The sequence below is a fragment of the Periplaneta americana genome, chromosome 3 (genome assembly GCF_040183065.1).
Source record: "Periplaneta americana isolate PAMFEO1 chromosome 3, P.americana_PAMFEO1_priV1, whole genome shotgun sequence".
Classification (NCBI taxonomy): domain Eukaryota; kingdom Metazoa; phylum Arthropoda; class Insecta; order Blattodea; family Blattidae; genus Periplaneta; species Periplaneta americana.
Genome location: NC_091119.1, coordinates 117,351,698 through 117,365,692, shown reverse-complemented (window position 1 = coordinate 117,365,692; position 13,995 = coordinate 117,351,698). Strand labels below are relative to the sequence as shown.

Genomic DNA, 13,995 nt, shown 5'->3' with positions numbered 1-13,995 from the left:
AAAAAGCTTGGTATATGAAAAGAAAATTGAGAATGTGGAGAGAATATTTTTGTAGCATTTCCAGGGTGACTTTAGCACAAGCTTCAATGATACGATTCTTTAAATGTTCCAGATTCTCAATTTTCTCTTCATCCTACAGTAAGAAAATTATTATATAGAAACTGAATAGGAATGATAGAAAGTAATAGGCAAATTGTAAATTAGAAAGTATAGAATAGTATTAGAACAAAGACTAAAGTAGAGTGTAGATAAGGTTTAAAGGTTAAGGGATATGATTATAGAATCTGAGATGATAGTAGGGGTTAAAGTGGGAAACTTTAAGGGAAGAGGACACAAACTGACTAAGCTCTGTATGTAAGATTTTTTTAGTGTTTCATGTGTCACATCCATAGGACATTTAACATTTTTAAATTCGTCTATGGGTTAACTCATTTCATTATTGAAATAATAATTTGTAGGACTAATATTAGAACTTTGTGGAGAAACAAACCTAGTGATTTTTCTTTTAATGTGACATGGTAAAGATTTTTTTCACTTACCATGTACTGCCACTGGGATCATTTTCTCCAAATGCACTGAAAGAACCATCGGCATGTCTATAAGTTAGTTCTTGCTGATATCCTGTTTCCATAAATTTCAGTGCTTTACCTTCCACAGCTTGCGTTAGTTGATTTGTATTCTGTAAATGTTGTTTAAAATATATTAATAGTGGCTTAATAGTTACACAGAGGAAGTCAAAGAAATTGTTTAGTACTGTGAGAGTATGCCCATTAGCATGCCTGAAGGAAAGATCAATTTAGGAATACTTAAATGCAACTAAATATAATACAAGAATGAACGAATTAAAGAAAGGGTGAATTAAATTAAGACAGTTGCTCTCAACTTAACATTGTTAAACTTATGTGTGTGTTTTCATAATTAACAACAAATTTTAAAACATAATTTCTGCCTTGATTAACTTACCTTTAGATATTCTATGACCACAATATTAGGTACAAAGTTGAGCATGTTTTGTTCTCCACATCCAAATGGCATTTTAATCAAACTGTCAAGATTCTGTATACTTGGTCCAAGTATATCTCCTAGAAATAAGACGTAAATATAATTAACATGGTTTTATTCTAATACTAGTACCGGTACGGTACCTATATACCATTATTGTTATCATTATATTTTTTACATACTTAAATAATTTACTTATTGTAATTTTACAGTAACTTGCTTCATTAACATATCAGTTATCAAAAGTAATTTCAGTTTGATATACAATGTGAGTCCTATCAATGGTCTCCTGCACTGATATTAGTATTAGAGGAAGGACGTGGATCTAAATCAATCTACTATTTATCTGTGGCACTTTGCCTTATATATCCTTGGTCTCCCTGAAAATGTTTCCTCATTTTGTTTCTCTCCTGCTTTCATCCCCCAGCCTAACTTTCTTGTGTACTTTACATCAGTCTGCTGTCTCTTTTGGGTCTGCCAACACGCTTTCTACCACAAGGTTCTCTGTACAGCTTTTTAACAACACATTGCATAACAAAATAAACGAAATTAATAGCAGACAGTTAAACCATTAAAAAAAAGAACATCCACAAATATTAATGCAGCTTAAAGGTACTTTTTTAAAGTCAAATTCTTAGATTTAAATAAAGCCAAATGTGGTATTTTACGTAAAGCAAAATAATAAATACATAAATAAAAAGTAATGAGAGTTGTAATTTTCAAGTATCCTCTTCACATGACTCAGAAAAATTAATATGATTTGCTTTATTTCTGGGACAAAGTCTAATAATTGATACATTAAATATATTTCTCGATTTGTGTAGATTCTTCACAATCTCGCCTATAAATTATCTGCGACCTTTCCTAGTGTTACCATGAAGGCCTACACCTCGGTTTTCCTCTGACTGATAAATAATTAGCCCTGCTGTCCGAGCTACTAGTTTTGAGAATCCATCGGCTTTCAGCCTTATCATGTTGTGTTATATAGTACCGGTACCTATGTATAAGCTAGGACCTGCAATGTTCTGTTATAAATAGTTTCCACCGGATATATGCTTGATGATTTTACTCAGGCACTAGTTATGTGAATATTATGTTACTTGTCATAGATTTTTGTTTACTTTATGGCTTTCTGGATCTTTACTTTAGTTCTTATGTTAATCAACTTTGCTTCACCAACAATACTACTTTTATTGTACCGGTATCTCGTGTTCTGTCATACTGTCAAAAACAGTTTAACAAACCCACTGAAAGCCAATAAAAACTCTTGTGTGAACTTATTTATACTGGTAGCGTGTTACTAAAATAATTTTAAAGTTGAAGATATAATCAGATATACCTGTCAGTCAGAACCTACACTGTTAGTTACCATTACAGGGTAATCTACACGGCACATTTTTAAGTAAGTAATGGTAATTTTTAAAAAATAAACGCAACATTATTTCCAAAATACTTTATTTTCATTGGATTCTACACATCTTAAACTACTTCTCCACAAAGTTTCTGCTGTTATTGAGGCACGTGTCTTAATGGGGATCCAATTTTTGTATCCCTTTGCCACAACAATTTTTTTTATTTTAGTAAGTTATTTTACGACGCTTTATCAACATCTTAGGTTATTTAGCGTCTGAATGAGATGAAGGTGATAATGCGTGTGAAATGAGTCCGGGGTCCAGCACCGATAGTTACCCAGCATTTGCTCATATTGGGTTGAGGGAAAATCCCGGAAAAAACCTCAACCAGTTAACTTGTCCCAATCGAACCTGGGCCACCTGATTTCACGGCCAGACATGCTAGCCGTTACTCCAGAGGTGTGGACTTGTCACAATAATGCTGCTTGTGATGAAAGCCATGTTTGAACTGCTTTTTTTACATCATCATCGTCATCGAAATGTTTGCCACAAAGGAATTTCATCAGATGAAGAAACAGGTAAAAATCACTTGGTGCCAAGTCAGGGCTGTAGAGAGATTGGTCAAATTGTTCCCAACAAAATTATGCGCTGAAGTCTTGGGCTTGTTTGGCTGGAATAGACAAGGAATTTTGTTCATTGAATTTAGATGAAGAAACAGGTGAATAGTCACTTGGTTCCAAGTCAAGGATGTAGGTAGGATGGTCAAATTGTTCCCAACCAAATGATGCGATGAGGTCTTGGGTTTATTTGGCTGTATGTGGCCTGGTATTGTCATGAATTCATGATTAAAGATGATTCCACGTGAGAGCATTCCACACCTTTTGTTCTGTATCACACAACGAAGATTTCATAGCATCTCACAGTACACCTCTTTCTTGATTGTTGCATTACTGGGCAAAAATTCAAGTTTCCTATTATAAGCACAGTTCTGTTTCTGCTTTCTGCCTTGTCTGCCACATACACATCTTCTGTCAGTGAGTACACCTGTATTATAGTTATCTTGAGCTCCAGGCTGAAGCGTAGGGTGATAATTCTTGAACTGACCACTGTCCAGGAAGTCACCTTTTTGTTTAGCTCTTCTAACACAATAACTCTAACTCCTCCTTCCTTGGCATGTGTCGCATGTGGTATTTCGCTGTGTCATACAACGAAATTCTCATCCACCTTCTTTTCAAGTGCATCTTTTTTCTTCGTCTCACTTAGTTTCATTATCTTAACCTGCTAAATACAACAAAATGTTAATAATATGAAATAAATTCTGTCGATATTTTGTTAACAAGCACCTAAGATCCTTATGTGAACTAGAGAGCTGTGCCATCATTGATTCTGTACCAACACTTCCAGTATCACACTATTATTCGTACGTAGTATTAGGAGGCTTTTCATTGTTACTAATACGTTTACTCCTATTTTGTACTATAGGCCCACTTCAAACAGAAAAAAAATTGATATCTCGCGAACTCATTATCACATGAAGTGAACTGAATGAACTCTCTCTAGAAAATTTCCCAGTTCCTTCTTTCTTACCCATCCTATCCCATTATCGCCTGGCTTATTTGCCTCATGAGTGATGCCTTATTGGTGTCACTTGTGAGGTTCAAACCTGTCTTCGGACAGTTGATCAAACAACAATATATATTATAATGTATTATATCATATATAATATTACCAGTACATATTATATTACAATATACTCCTTTTTCTTGTCGGTATTATGAACGTGTATCTGAACAATGAATGAAATGAAACGTGTCAACATAGAATAGCATTATTAATACTAACTAGTACGTGCAAAAAATATCTTTCTAAAATAAACCTGTGGGAAAAAATTCTAGCAAGGCAGTTGTGAGCATTGTTAATTAAACCATAATTAAGTTTTTCTTTTTCAACTGTTGGATCGTTGTTTCCTGTTTTACTTAATGATATGATGTTATGCTATCTTCATAGGAAAATAATCATTTTCATTATATTTGTAAGTTCATGTCAGAATGAAAACTGGACAAAACGAAATTTACTAACAAGTTGACAGAATTTTTTGGGACAATAACAGAAAATAGAGCTTCTGCTCACTCTATTCCTTGACAATGTTAAAAAAGAAACAAAGAACTACTATAAAACTGATTCTCGTCGATATACCTCTAAGTTAAATTCTGCTTCTAACAATGGAAGTATCACACCCAGCATGCCGAAACTTGCCTCAAAACTTTGGTAACATAACCGATGTACTATGAGAAGGCCACGTGAAAAAATATTAGTTGCCTGTTTCCACTGCAAGGCCTGGAAATACACCCTGGAATTTTGCATGTAAGTAATAGGGACGTGGATACTAGTTGCTACTAGTTGGAATGGACAACCCTTCCTGTGTCCAAACCAATGGAGCAGTGGGTGACAATCAGCAGCGAACAGACGTACGTGAGTCAAGGTCAGTAATACAAGCGGACGACTACAGGGTTATAGGTCTCGCAAGAATGGAATACCGACGGAAGGAATGCGAATCAAACACTGCAATAAGGAAGAGCGGGCGACAGGAAAGGTCACGAGATAACTTCAATGATATTCAAGATCAGTGTAACAATGAAGTCTTTATTCGTTGTGCATGGTGCCGAAAAGAATTGTTTTCAACATTCAATCGATACCAGTCACTTCTGTCTCTTGTTTATACTTCATTGAGAAGATGGGACGCGAGAGCGTTTACTCCATTTCACACGCGCACTCCACTCCGCTCGCCAGTGAGGCAGGGATGTCCAGCTGTGCCGCGTTATCATCTGGCCACAGAAGGATTCCACCTTCGATTTCGGGGCCTTGCAGTGGAAACAGGGAGCTAATGTTTTGCACGTGATCTTCTCGTAGCACATCGGTTATGTCACCAAAGTTTCGAGGTAAGTTTCGGCATGTGGGTTGTGATACTTCCCTTGTAAGAAAAAAGTACCTACTTAGTCTATGTCTACAATATCAGTGAACTATCCTCATGTGTAGTAGCATGACGAAAACATACACTACAAATACATACATTTATATGATGTTCCTACGTGAGCCAAGCTCTTTCCACATAGGGCTAGGGTTATTCTGCCAAATTAATTTAAAATTATGTTACTCGTTTATTTTGTAATTTTATTAACAACAGTAGTGCTTGATGATTGAATTTATGACTACTTCACTCACGCATGACTGGCACACGTGCATACAAAGTAGATTACTTATACATATGTCCTTTACGTATTCCTTCTTACAATCTTCAGTTCAAAGTTCCATGAAATGTGGTAACCGTAGAGAGAAATCACTCTGAATGTTGTTTTCATTCCTCGATATTTTTATATTCTTTATGATTCTAAGTACCACATTCGACAAATTAAATTTGTAAGTCCTCTTATAGTTCTTAATATAAATGTACAACACACTTATGATTACACCCATATACTTAAAGATTACTGTTATGTTATTCAAAAGGAGATAAATATAAAATATAACATTCAACTCCTGCTGTGATAACTTACCCACTGCTGAAACTTCAACCATGTCTGATCCTGCTACTATGTTGTTAGGAAAGTCCAAAGTGACAGATGTGTTAAATGATTTCTTATTTCTGAGATCTACAAATACAGCCTTGTTGCGGTATTGTATTTCTCCTTCAGGCTAAAAGGCAAACGTAAAACATTATTATAATAATATATAAAACAAATTGAATTACTACTTCTCTTTATTTATCAACTTTGCTGAAGAATAGCTGAGATTTACAACATTGTATGATCTTATTCTTCTTTCTTTCATGTGTTAGGCCCAATCACCTCTGTCTCATTTCACAGTTTTAGTGGGCGAACTAAAGATGTTTTTCCTCATGAACAATAATTTGGCACTTGGCAAGCTATTCTTTCAGAAGTAATTCTAAGGATATAAGCTCTCCATTTGGATCTGCATATGAATGTTCCCTAAAATGAATAAATTTGTAATTCTTCTAAAATGTCAGAATTGTCTTGTCTGATTTAGTGTAGCCTGTGGGGTCCGGCCATTTAATCCATGAATATTTCACACAAGAGACAATTCACCCAAAATATTTCACCAAAGAATATTAATCCAAAGATAATTCGCCCAACATATTCCATTCTTACCCTCACCCTATGAACATTCAGCCAACATTATTCCCATATCCATAGTAATATGGTAATATTTCTATTTTGTATGCAGTTTTAAATTTGCAGTTGCTCAGAAATCAAGTTTAATGGGCGACCAGGCAGAAATTATAGAAAGTGAAAGGAATGGAATGATTTTGGTCCACAGAGGATATCTATACAACTTGCACTCAAGAAATTCTAACAGAACTAAATTGTATTGAGTTTGTAGAAGAAAACCGAATTGCATGAAACGGGCTATTACTACAGTGCTGGATGATAATGTTGTACAGGTTTTGAAGGCTGCTAATCACGATCATCCACTGTCGCTAGAAGAAGTGGAAGCCCTAAGGCGTTGTATTAGGCTAAAGAGAGCTGCAGAGAATGAGTATGTTGTGGGTCCAGCGCAAATTATCCAACGTGAGCTGGAGGGTGTACCATCAGGAGTGCTTCCCTTCCTTCCTTTGTGTGAGTCACTAGAAAGGAACATGAATAGGAGAATCAGAGGAAATTTCCCTCAAACCCGAAGTCACGATCAGGTCTTCATGCTTTATAGCAAGAATTCCGAATAACAAGTGGTGAACAGTTTCTGATGTTTGATAATTTTGATGACCATGACAGTGATGATGAAGACGATTTTGATCGAATAATAATATTTGCTTTGAAATCCCACCTACGAAAACTGTCCCATTCTATAGCCTGTTATATAGACGGGACATTCCATACAGCTGCAGACACAAATTGTTACTATTTATGGTGAATATGCAGGCAAAGCCCTTAGATGTTGTACGTCGAATCAGATAACCACAAGAAAGGAAGTACCAGAACCTGAATGTTAGGCTGCAGAACATTGCATCCCTGTATGTTGATTACAAAGGTGATGGTAATATTATTGGATATCTGCATGCTTGTGGTCATAACATGGCAATGTAAATTATGGTGTTTGACAGAACTACGAAATTAAAAATGTAATAAATGAATCTAATATGTAAAACAATAAAATTATACATTTGGGACAATTTTCTTTGGTTGAACTTTCTTTTGGCTTAATAATTTTTGGAAAATTATCCAATGGACGACTGTTCCGAGGATGAAAATACTCCCGGGCGAAAATTCCCAGGATGAATTGGCACTAAACTGTAGCGCCTGCAGTTCTTCTAAAAAGACTCATTTAATTGGCAGTGATTCGAAATTCATCACATTTACGTATTGTTCAAGCTTCACTACCACATTATGAAAATTTTTCTCAACAATATTTCGTATTGTTGTATTTTAACAATTTAATTTTTTTAACAAGGGAGGGTTTAAAAATGTTATTAATAGCATTCATTGCATGGTTAAAACTATTTAATTTTGCTGAGAACAGTAAGCTATATATATCCTTTTCCAATTCATAGTTCAAATGGTAGCTTAGATATTTAAAACATGAAACTTGTTCTGAACGTTTACCAGTTTTGTAAATGCTGTTTTTACTACGAAGATAATTTTTTCCTATTAATCCCATTACTTTAGTCCCATCAACTAAAATTTCCATCCCATAGGCTATTTCTCAGAAATAAGTTCCAATTGAAAGGCCGAATGTTAGGAGTTCATCTTCAGAAACCACTACCATAATCTATTTTGGAGCCATCAGTGTAGATAAAATGGTGGTTTTGTTAGGTTTTTGCAGGATTCTTGGAAGATAATTTTATAGATAGACGCATTGGTGTTTCTTCTTGCATGGAGTGCTGTATTGGGGTTTATCTGAGAAGTCTGAAGTTTCCAGGGTGGATAGTCGTGGAGATCTCTAGTCATGATGGTAGGAATTGTTGTATTGTTTGTGTAAATATTTATATTTAAATAATGTGTTCATTATCCTTAGTTTTATTATATTATGTTACAAAATGTGTTCATTCTCCGATTTTTTTTCCAGTGTGCTTTTACTATGTTTCAACATGACATGCTACTTTATTATTACCTACACGAGCATTTAAATCTCCCACATTAGTCAAGTAGTTATTCTTTGGAATAATCTCTGTGGTCTTTTTAAGAGTTTCATGAAATACTGTGCTTTTCTCATCCGTACACTTTACAGGTGAATAATTTTCTTATGTAGGTACCTATTCTTGTTCCTGATAATTGTACCTCGTGATTTCTTCTCTCGTGATTCGTTTTCGTAATTACAGCAATATGAATTTCCTTTTTATTGAGGTTATCATCAAGTTATCCATCTTTATGAAAAATACTCTGTATGTTCCATGTTGCAAAATTAAATAGATTTTCTTTTTTTCATCTCGTATCCTTTTTCATACCATGGTTATCATCACAATTTTCCATCTGGTTTCTTTTATTATGAAACTTGAAGTCAGTTATTAAGTTTTTCCATTTGGGGACTGGGTAAGAGGAAGCAAGTCCTGTGCACTCTGATCCAAAACTCAGAAAACCCACCAAAAATAATTTTTTTCAACTCTCTTACTGGCAGTTTTTGCTTACAGCAAAGAAGATATTGGACCATTTAAATTCGCTATTGAAAGATTTATAATTTAATAAATACGCTGATAAAAACTGTTTGAATTTGAATGTTTTAAAATTCCAGTTTTTATACTAATGAAAACAATATTTGTTTCCAACATTTAATATAGGTACGCAGTTTGATTCCTAGTGTATTTTAATGTTAAAATGATATTTTTAGAAAACCGAGAAATAACAAAAATGTAAATATAAACTTAAAAACTTTGTTTAATTATTACATTTTCGACAAAAAAATAATAATATGACGAAATTAATTTTCATTGAGCTATAAAAAATTTGCAACTGAAAGGAGCAATGAGTTTACATTCCAAAGAAAGCTTATAGTGTGTACAATGTGATAAATAAAAAAACGTTTGCAGTCACATGCAGTCGTGAGTGTACGTAATGTTTTTGTGAGAGCCTGCATTAGTGCATGGGCCAGCCAAGCTGGCAGGTGCCATGCTTCCTCAATCAGCACCCCGACACTGATGCTACCATACTGTGTAATTTTGTTCACATTTTTATAGTCTGCATTGGTTATTCAAGTAGTGCGGATATGTTGCAATTTCGAGTGTTCATAGTGTTATTAGGGCGATCTCCTTTCTCTTAAACGTCTGTGTGTTCACAATGGACTGTAGAAAATCTTGGAGAGAACCGTATGAAATTCTTCGACAAAAATCAGGTCAAGGTAAAAAAATGAATACTGAACATATTTAATTAGTTATATATGAAAGTGTTCGTTTGAGAACCACCCTTCAGCTAAAGACGAAAAGAAAATAAGGACACAAGTGATGTTTTTTTGTAAATCATTATCAATATTTCATTAACTTGAACATTGCCATAGGAAATATGAAGCAATTTTATTAAATTATGTAAGTTGGTTGAATCAGTTTGAGTGTTCCTTAGTAGTAGAATCTTAAGATTCAGGGAAGATTAAACGAGGATGCTTTAAATTGACCTTTGATGAAATCAGTGGTAGAGGTAAAATACAAAAAAACAGATGTAATATATCAAGAAAAAAGTGTGACCAAGTTACCGGTAGCTTTTGCTACAAAAAGAAGACTTATCAGAAGAAGGGAAGTCATAGTTCCTAAATAATGAGTGAAGCTGTCTTAGCAACCTCTTTGAGAGCTGAAAAAATCCATCGGGTGTGGACTGAATCAAAATCACGCAAAGAAACGCGGCCAAGATAATCTGGAAAGAAGCTAAAGAAAGAAATACTGACTTATATCCATTTTAATATCGGGTACTAGCACTTAAAGAACAGTGTTATCCACCAAAAGTGTCAATGACTTTCGATTAAAAATGCGCCAAAGTGAAGCTGCAGGAATTGTACCATACAGCAACATGTCTAGTAAAATTACATGATGTTGTAATATGATTGATACAATAAATTCAGATGGTTTTATGTTACCCGATAATCTCAAAGTAGGGATTCGATGGCAGTAGTGAGCAACTTCAATATAAACAAAGCTTTAGAGACCCGATTTACAGCGACAGTCATGTCTTTATAACATGTGTAGTGCCAATTCAGTTATTTTTCCACGTAGATGAGTCATATGTCAAAATCCTCATCCGTTGTCACCTCGATACTGCAACTCCATGACAGTCCTGTGGATAAAAAATTTTCCGAGCTTTTCCTAAGAGAGAAAAACTATATCGAAGAATAGATCTCTCTTAACACTCCGAATATTGACATAAAAGATTACGTTAACATTAAAATAAAACACATCCTGGTTATGACAATGATCAAGGGAAAAGTATGCAGTGTGGTTACGCACACTCCCTTATCACAATCATGTTACATTTGCAGAGCTATGCCGAAGCTAATGAATAATTCAGAAGAAGCTACTAAAAGATCCATCGATGTAAGCACACTCCAATTGGTACTCTCAACACTTCATGTGTGGAATGTGTTCTTCACTTGTCTTATTGCATTTGTGTAGAAAATACAGCATTTCCTCTACATCTGATGTAAAGTTATACTGCTGAGACTCAGTCCCCATTCCCTTTTGTAGAAGCAGGGTGACGGATTAGGTTTGGGTAGGGGACGTTATGGGTTGTACATCATTGCAATTAAGAAAGCTGTCTCATTATTTTCTTGTTCACAATCAATTTTACTGAAAGGATCATGGTCCTTTTGATGAAAGATCAAAACAATTTCCTTAAACCACTAAGGGCCATCCAAAGAACACTTGAATTCTCTTTCCACATGTGTAGACTTTGATATTGTCGGAGTTCGTAAAAATGAGTGATGATGCATATGCTCAAATTATTAAATGCCACAGCTTCATAAGCTTATAGTACTGTATTTAGAAATATGTCATTTTCATTCACAATTAACTTTACAATTAATTGTTCATATTTTTCTGTAAACTTATTGCACTGTAAACAATAGATAGTGGATACTAAAATAAAACTGGTGTGTTAGGCCTATTTCACACATACGGTACATGGCGACCATCCAAATGACACCGTTTACATGGTTAAAGAACGAAGATTATACGAGAGCTTTCACATGCACTGGTGCCATCTATACGATAAGCGTACATTGTGATGTCACTGTGCCTTCTCACTACAAGTCTGGCGACTGTCACCATTTTAACTGCACAACACATGTGATAGTGGAGTGAACATATGAATGGCTTCCTTCACACGTGCCATTATATTCCCTGATTCCTTAATTTATCTACCAACATTGTGCATTATATTCAGAGAATGTCAATATTTATATCGCCCAATATGGCAGGTGTAAATATTGACACTGATAATCTTATTTCTTTAATTGAAGCGAGGTCAGTACTTTGGGACAAGACAAGTGTTGTGTACAAATATAAAAACGAAATGAAAAATGCTTGGAAGATTTTTTAGAACTGAAATATGATTTTGAGGAGCTGGAAAACATAGAAAAATGGCATTATGAAATGAATTTGTCTTGGTGTTGAAGAGAATCCTTCAGACGATGGTATAGTTAATCGAAAGTGTATACTGTCATCATAAAATAATTGGAAAACTTGTTTTCGTCGTCATCTCTCAACTCCACGAAAAATAAGGTACATAAAATGATCCAAACTCTTTTCTTTTCATATTTAATGGGTGAATCTGTGTGAATCCACTGAATTTTGTTCCTCCTTTTCTTAATGCGCACGTATAATATCATCATTGCTATGACGCATCCATAATCCATGTTGGCAACAAAACACTAGAATAACCAGCTCCAGATATGATCGGTTATGTGTGAAGTGTTCAACGAATGTCACCATTCTGTGTAAATGGTGCCATTTGGATGGTCGCGTTGTATGTGTGAAACATGCCTTATAACATAAATTGCGCATGATGGTTATGTGTATGAATAAAATAGCAGTGCCAGTGAAGGTTTTTCAGGGTAAACTGTTTGCACTAAAAAAAAGTGATAACATTTTTTTAGAAGCATTAAAAGTGACTCACTTTGACAAGCAGTTTCTTCACCACAGAGTCTCCAGCCAATGTACTTGAAGCAGTAACTTTTATGGTGACATGCCCAAGTTTCTTTGGTATTATCATGAATGATACAGTGGATCCGCTGTTGGCTTTCACAGATACCTTCTTCCGCCGGTACAGCTCTAGTTCTGATGGCAAGTAACAAGACAACTTTTCATTTCAGACACAATGGTATTGCATGTTGTTAATTGTTAGATTAAAATATGTATAGACCAAACAACTCTAAGCAGCGATTATACATAGATTGTTGGGGAAATAAGTGAAAATAATTTGACAGGACATAGATAACATTAATATGAATTGAAGTTTCTTTGCAACTTTTTTCCTTGCTCTGATGGTTTGTCTAGTATTTAACAGTACTGGTATAACAAGCTAATGTGTTTCTTTGGAATGAATACATAATTTAAGTGCCTGCAAAAAGAAGAGTGCCATTTGTCTTCTGAAGGTCTTCAATAAATCAGCTGTACGCATTTCGTTTTGTTGGAAGCCTCTATTCAACTGAATCACAAAAAGAATTCCTTATTTATCTGTTGTTATTTAATTTATGTTTTGTTAAATTGTAATAATAATTTTTATTATTGCTTCCATGCTAAAGATTGTGCCTGCTCATTGATCATACTTTTGTTGTTGTTATATTTATTATTCATTTAATGCAAATGAACTGTAGTGTTAATACAAATTTGTTTTATTAAATAAATATGGAATTATTTACATTAAAAACTTAAGCCAGAACATGAATATATTTAAGGAATTCTTACACTCATACCATACTCATGTTTTATTGATTTATTTTTCTGTACCGTAACAGAACACCTAGAATCATGTCGCGAGATTATTATGTTTTTCTCTTATTCATCCCACCACTACTACGTACCCCTTGAAGGTAAAGTACAGTATGTTATATTAGCTATTTGGATAATGTTGTACTTTAGTAATCTCTAACTGTTGACATGTTCGGGCTGTTTCGGAAAAGAAATACTAGCTATGCTAGTAATAGTCCTATTTAAGTTGGAAACATTGTATTTTTGCAATGTGTAAAAACAATACGAGACATGCCGAAGTAACAGTACCGGTACATAAGGAATTTTTTTGTTTCCTTTCATTGTCCTCTATTATTAAAACAAAATGCTTGCACTCATTTCCCCAACACATTGTATATTTCAAGTTCATATTGGTAGTGTATGAATGGAAGTGTTTCTGTAGCAACTCGAGTTGGAAGAGTCTGTAATTTTAAAATACATTCTATCTTCAGTTAAACCCCTTTCAAACCACAGAAACAATTCAAGTTGACAAAATGATGATATGGCAGTAAAGGAGCGATGAGAGAGTAAGAACAGCAAGGAAAACCAAAACATTCGTAGGAAGTCTGCATTATGACTGTTTTATCGATAATCCTACTAGATGTGCTGGGTATCGAATCCCAGTTCCTCTAATGTGTCAATTGACATACAGTTGTTTATCAAAATAATATTTATATTACTGATAATTTATTTGTAGCCTATTAT

At 34.5% G+C, this 13,995-nt stretch overlaps 1 protein-coding gene across 5 annotated transcripts in view; it reads right to left on the bottom strand.

Annotated features, from left to right (window-relative positions):
- LOC138696416 (CD109 antigen-like) overlaps positions 1-13,995 on the bottom strand; it is a 225,562-nt gene that overhangs the window by 35,435 nt on the left and 176,132 nt on the right. For all 5 annotated transcript variants that reach the window (XM_069821379.1, XM_069821380.1, XM_069821378.1 and 2 more), the window contains 4 exons: positions 12,458-12,618; positions 5,909-6,047; positions 964-1,082; positions 540-679 (listed from right to left, as the gene is read on the bottom strand). In XM_069821379.1, the coding sequence (XP_069677480.1) occupies positions 540-679; positions 964-1,082; positions 5,909-6,047; positions 12,458-12,618 (559 nt within the window). The remainder of the gene's footprint in view (positions 1-539; positions 680-963; positions 1,083-5,908; positions 6,048-12,457; positions 12,619-13,995) is intronic.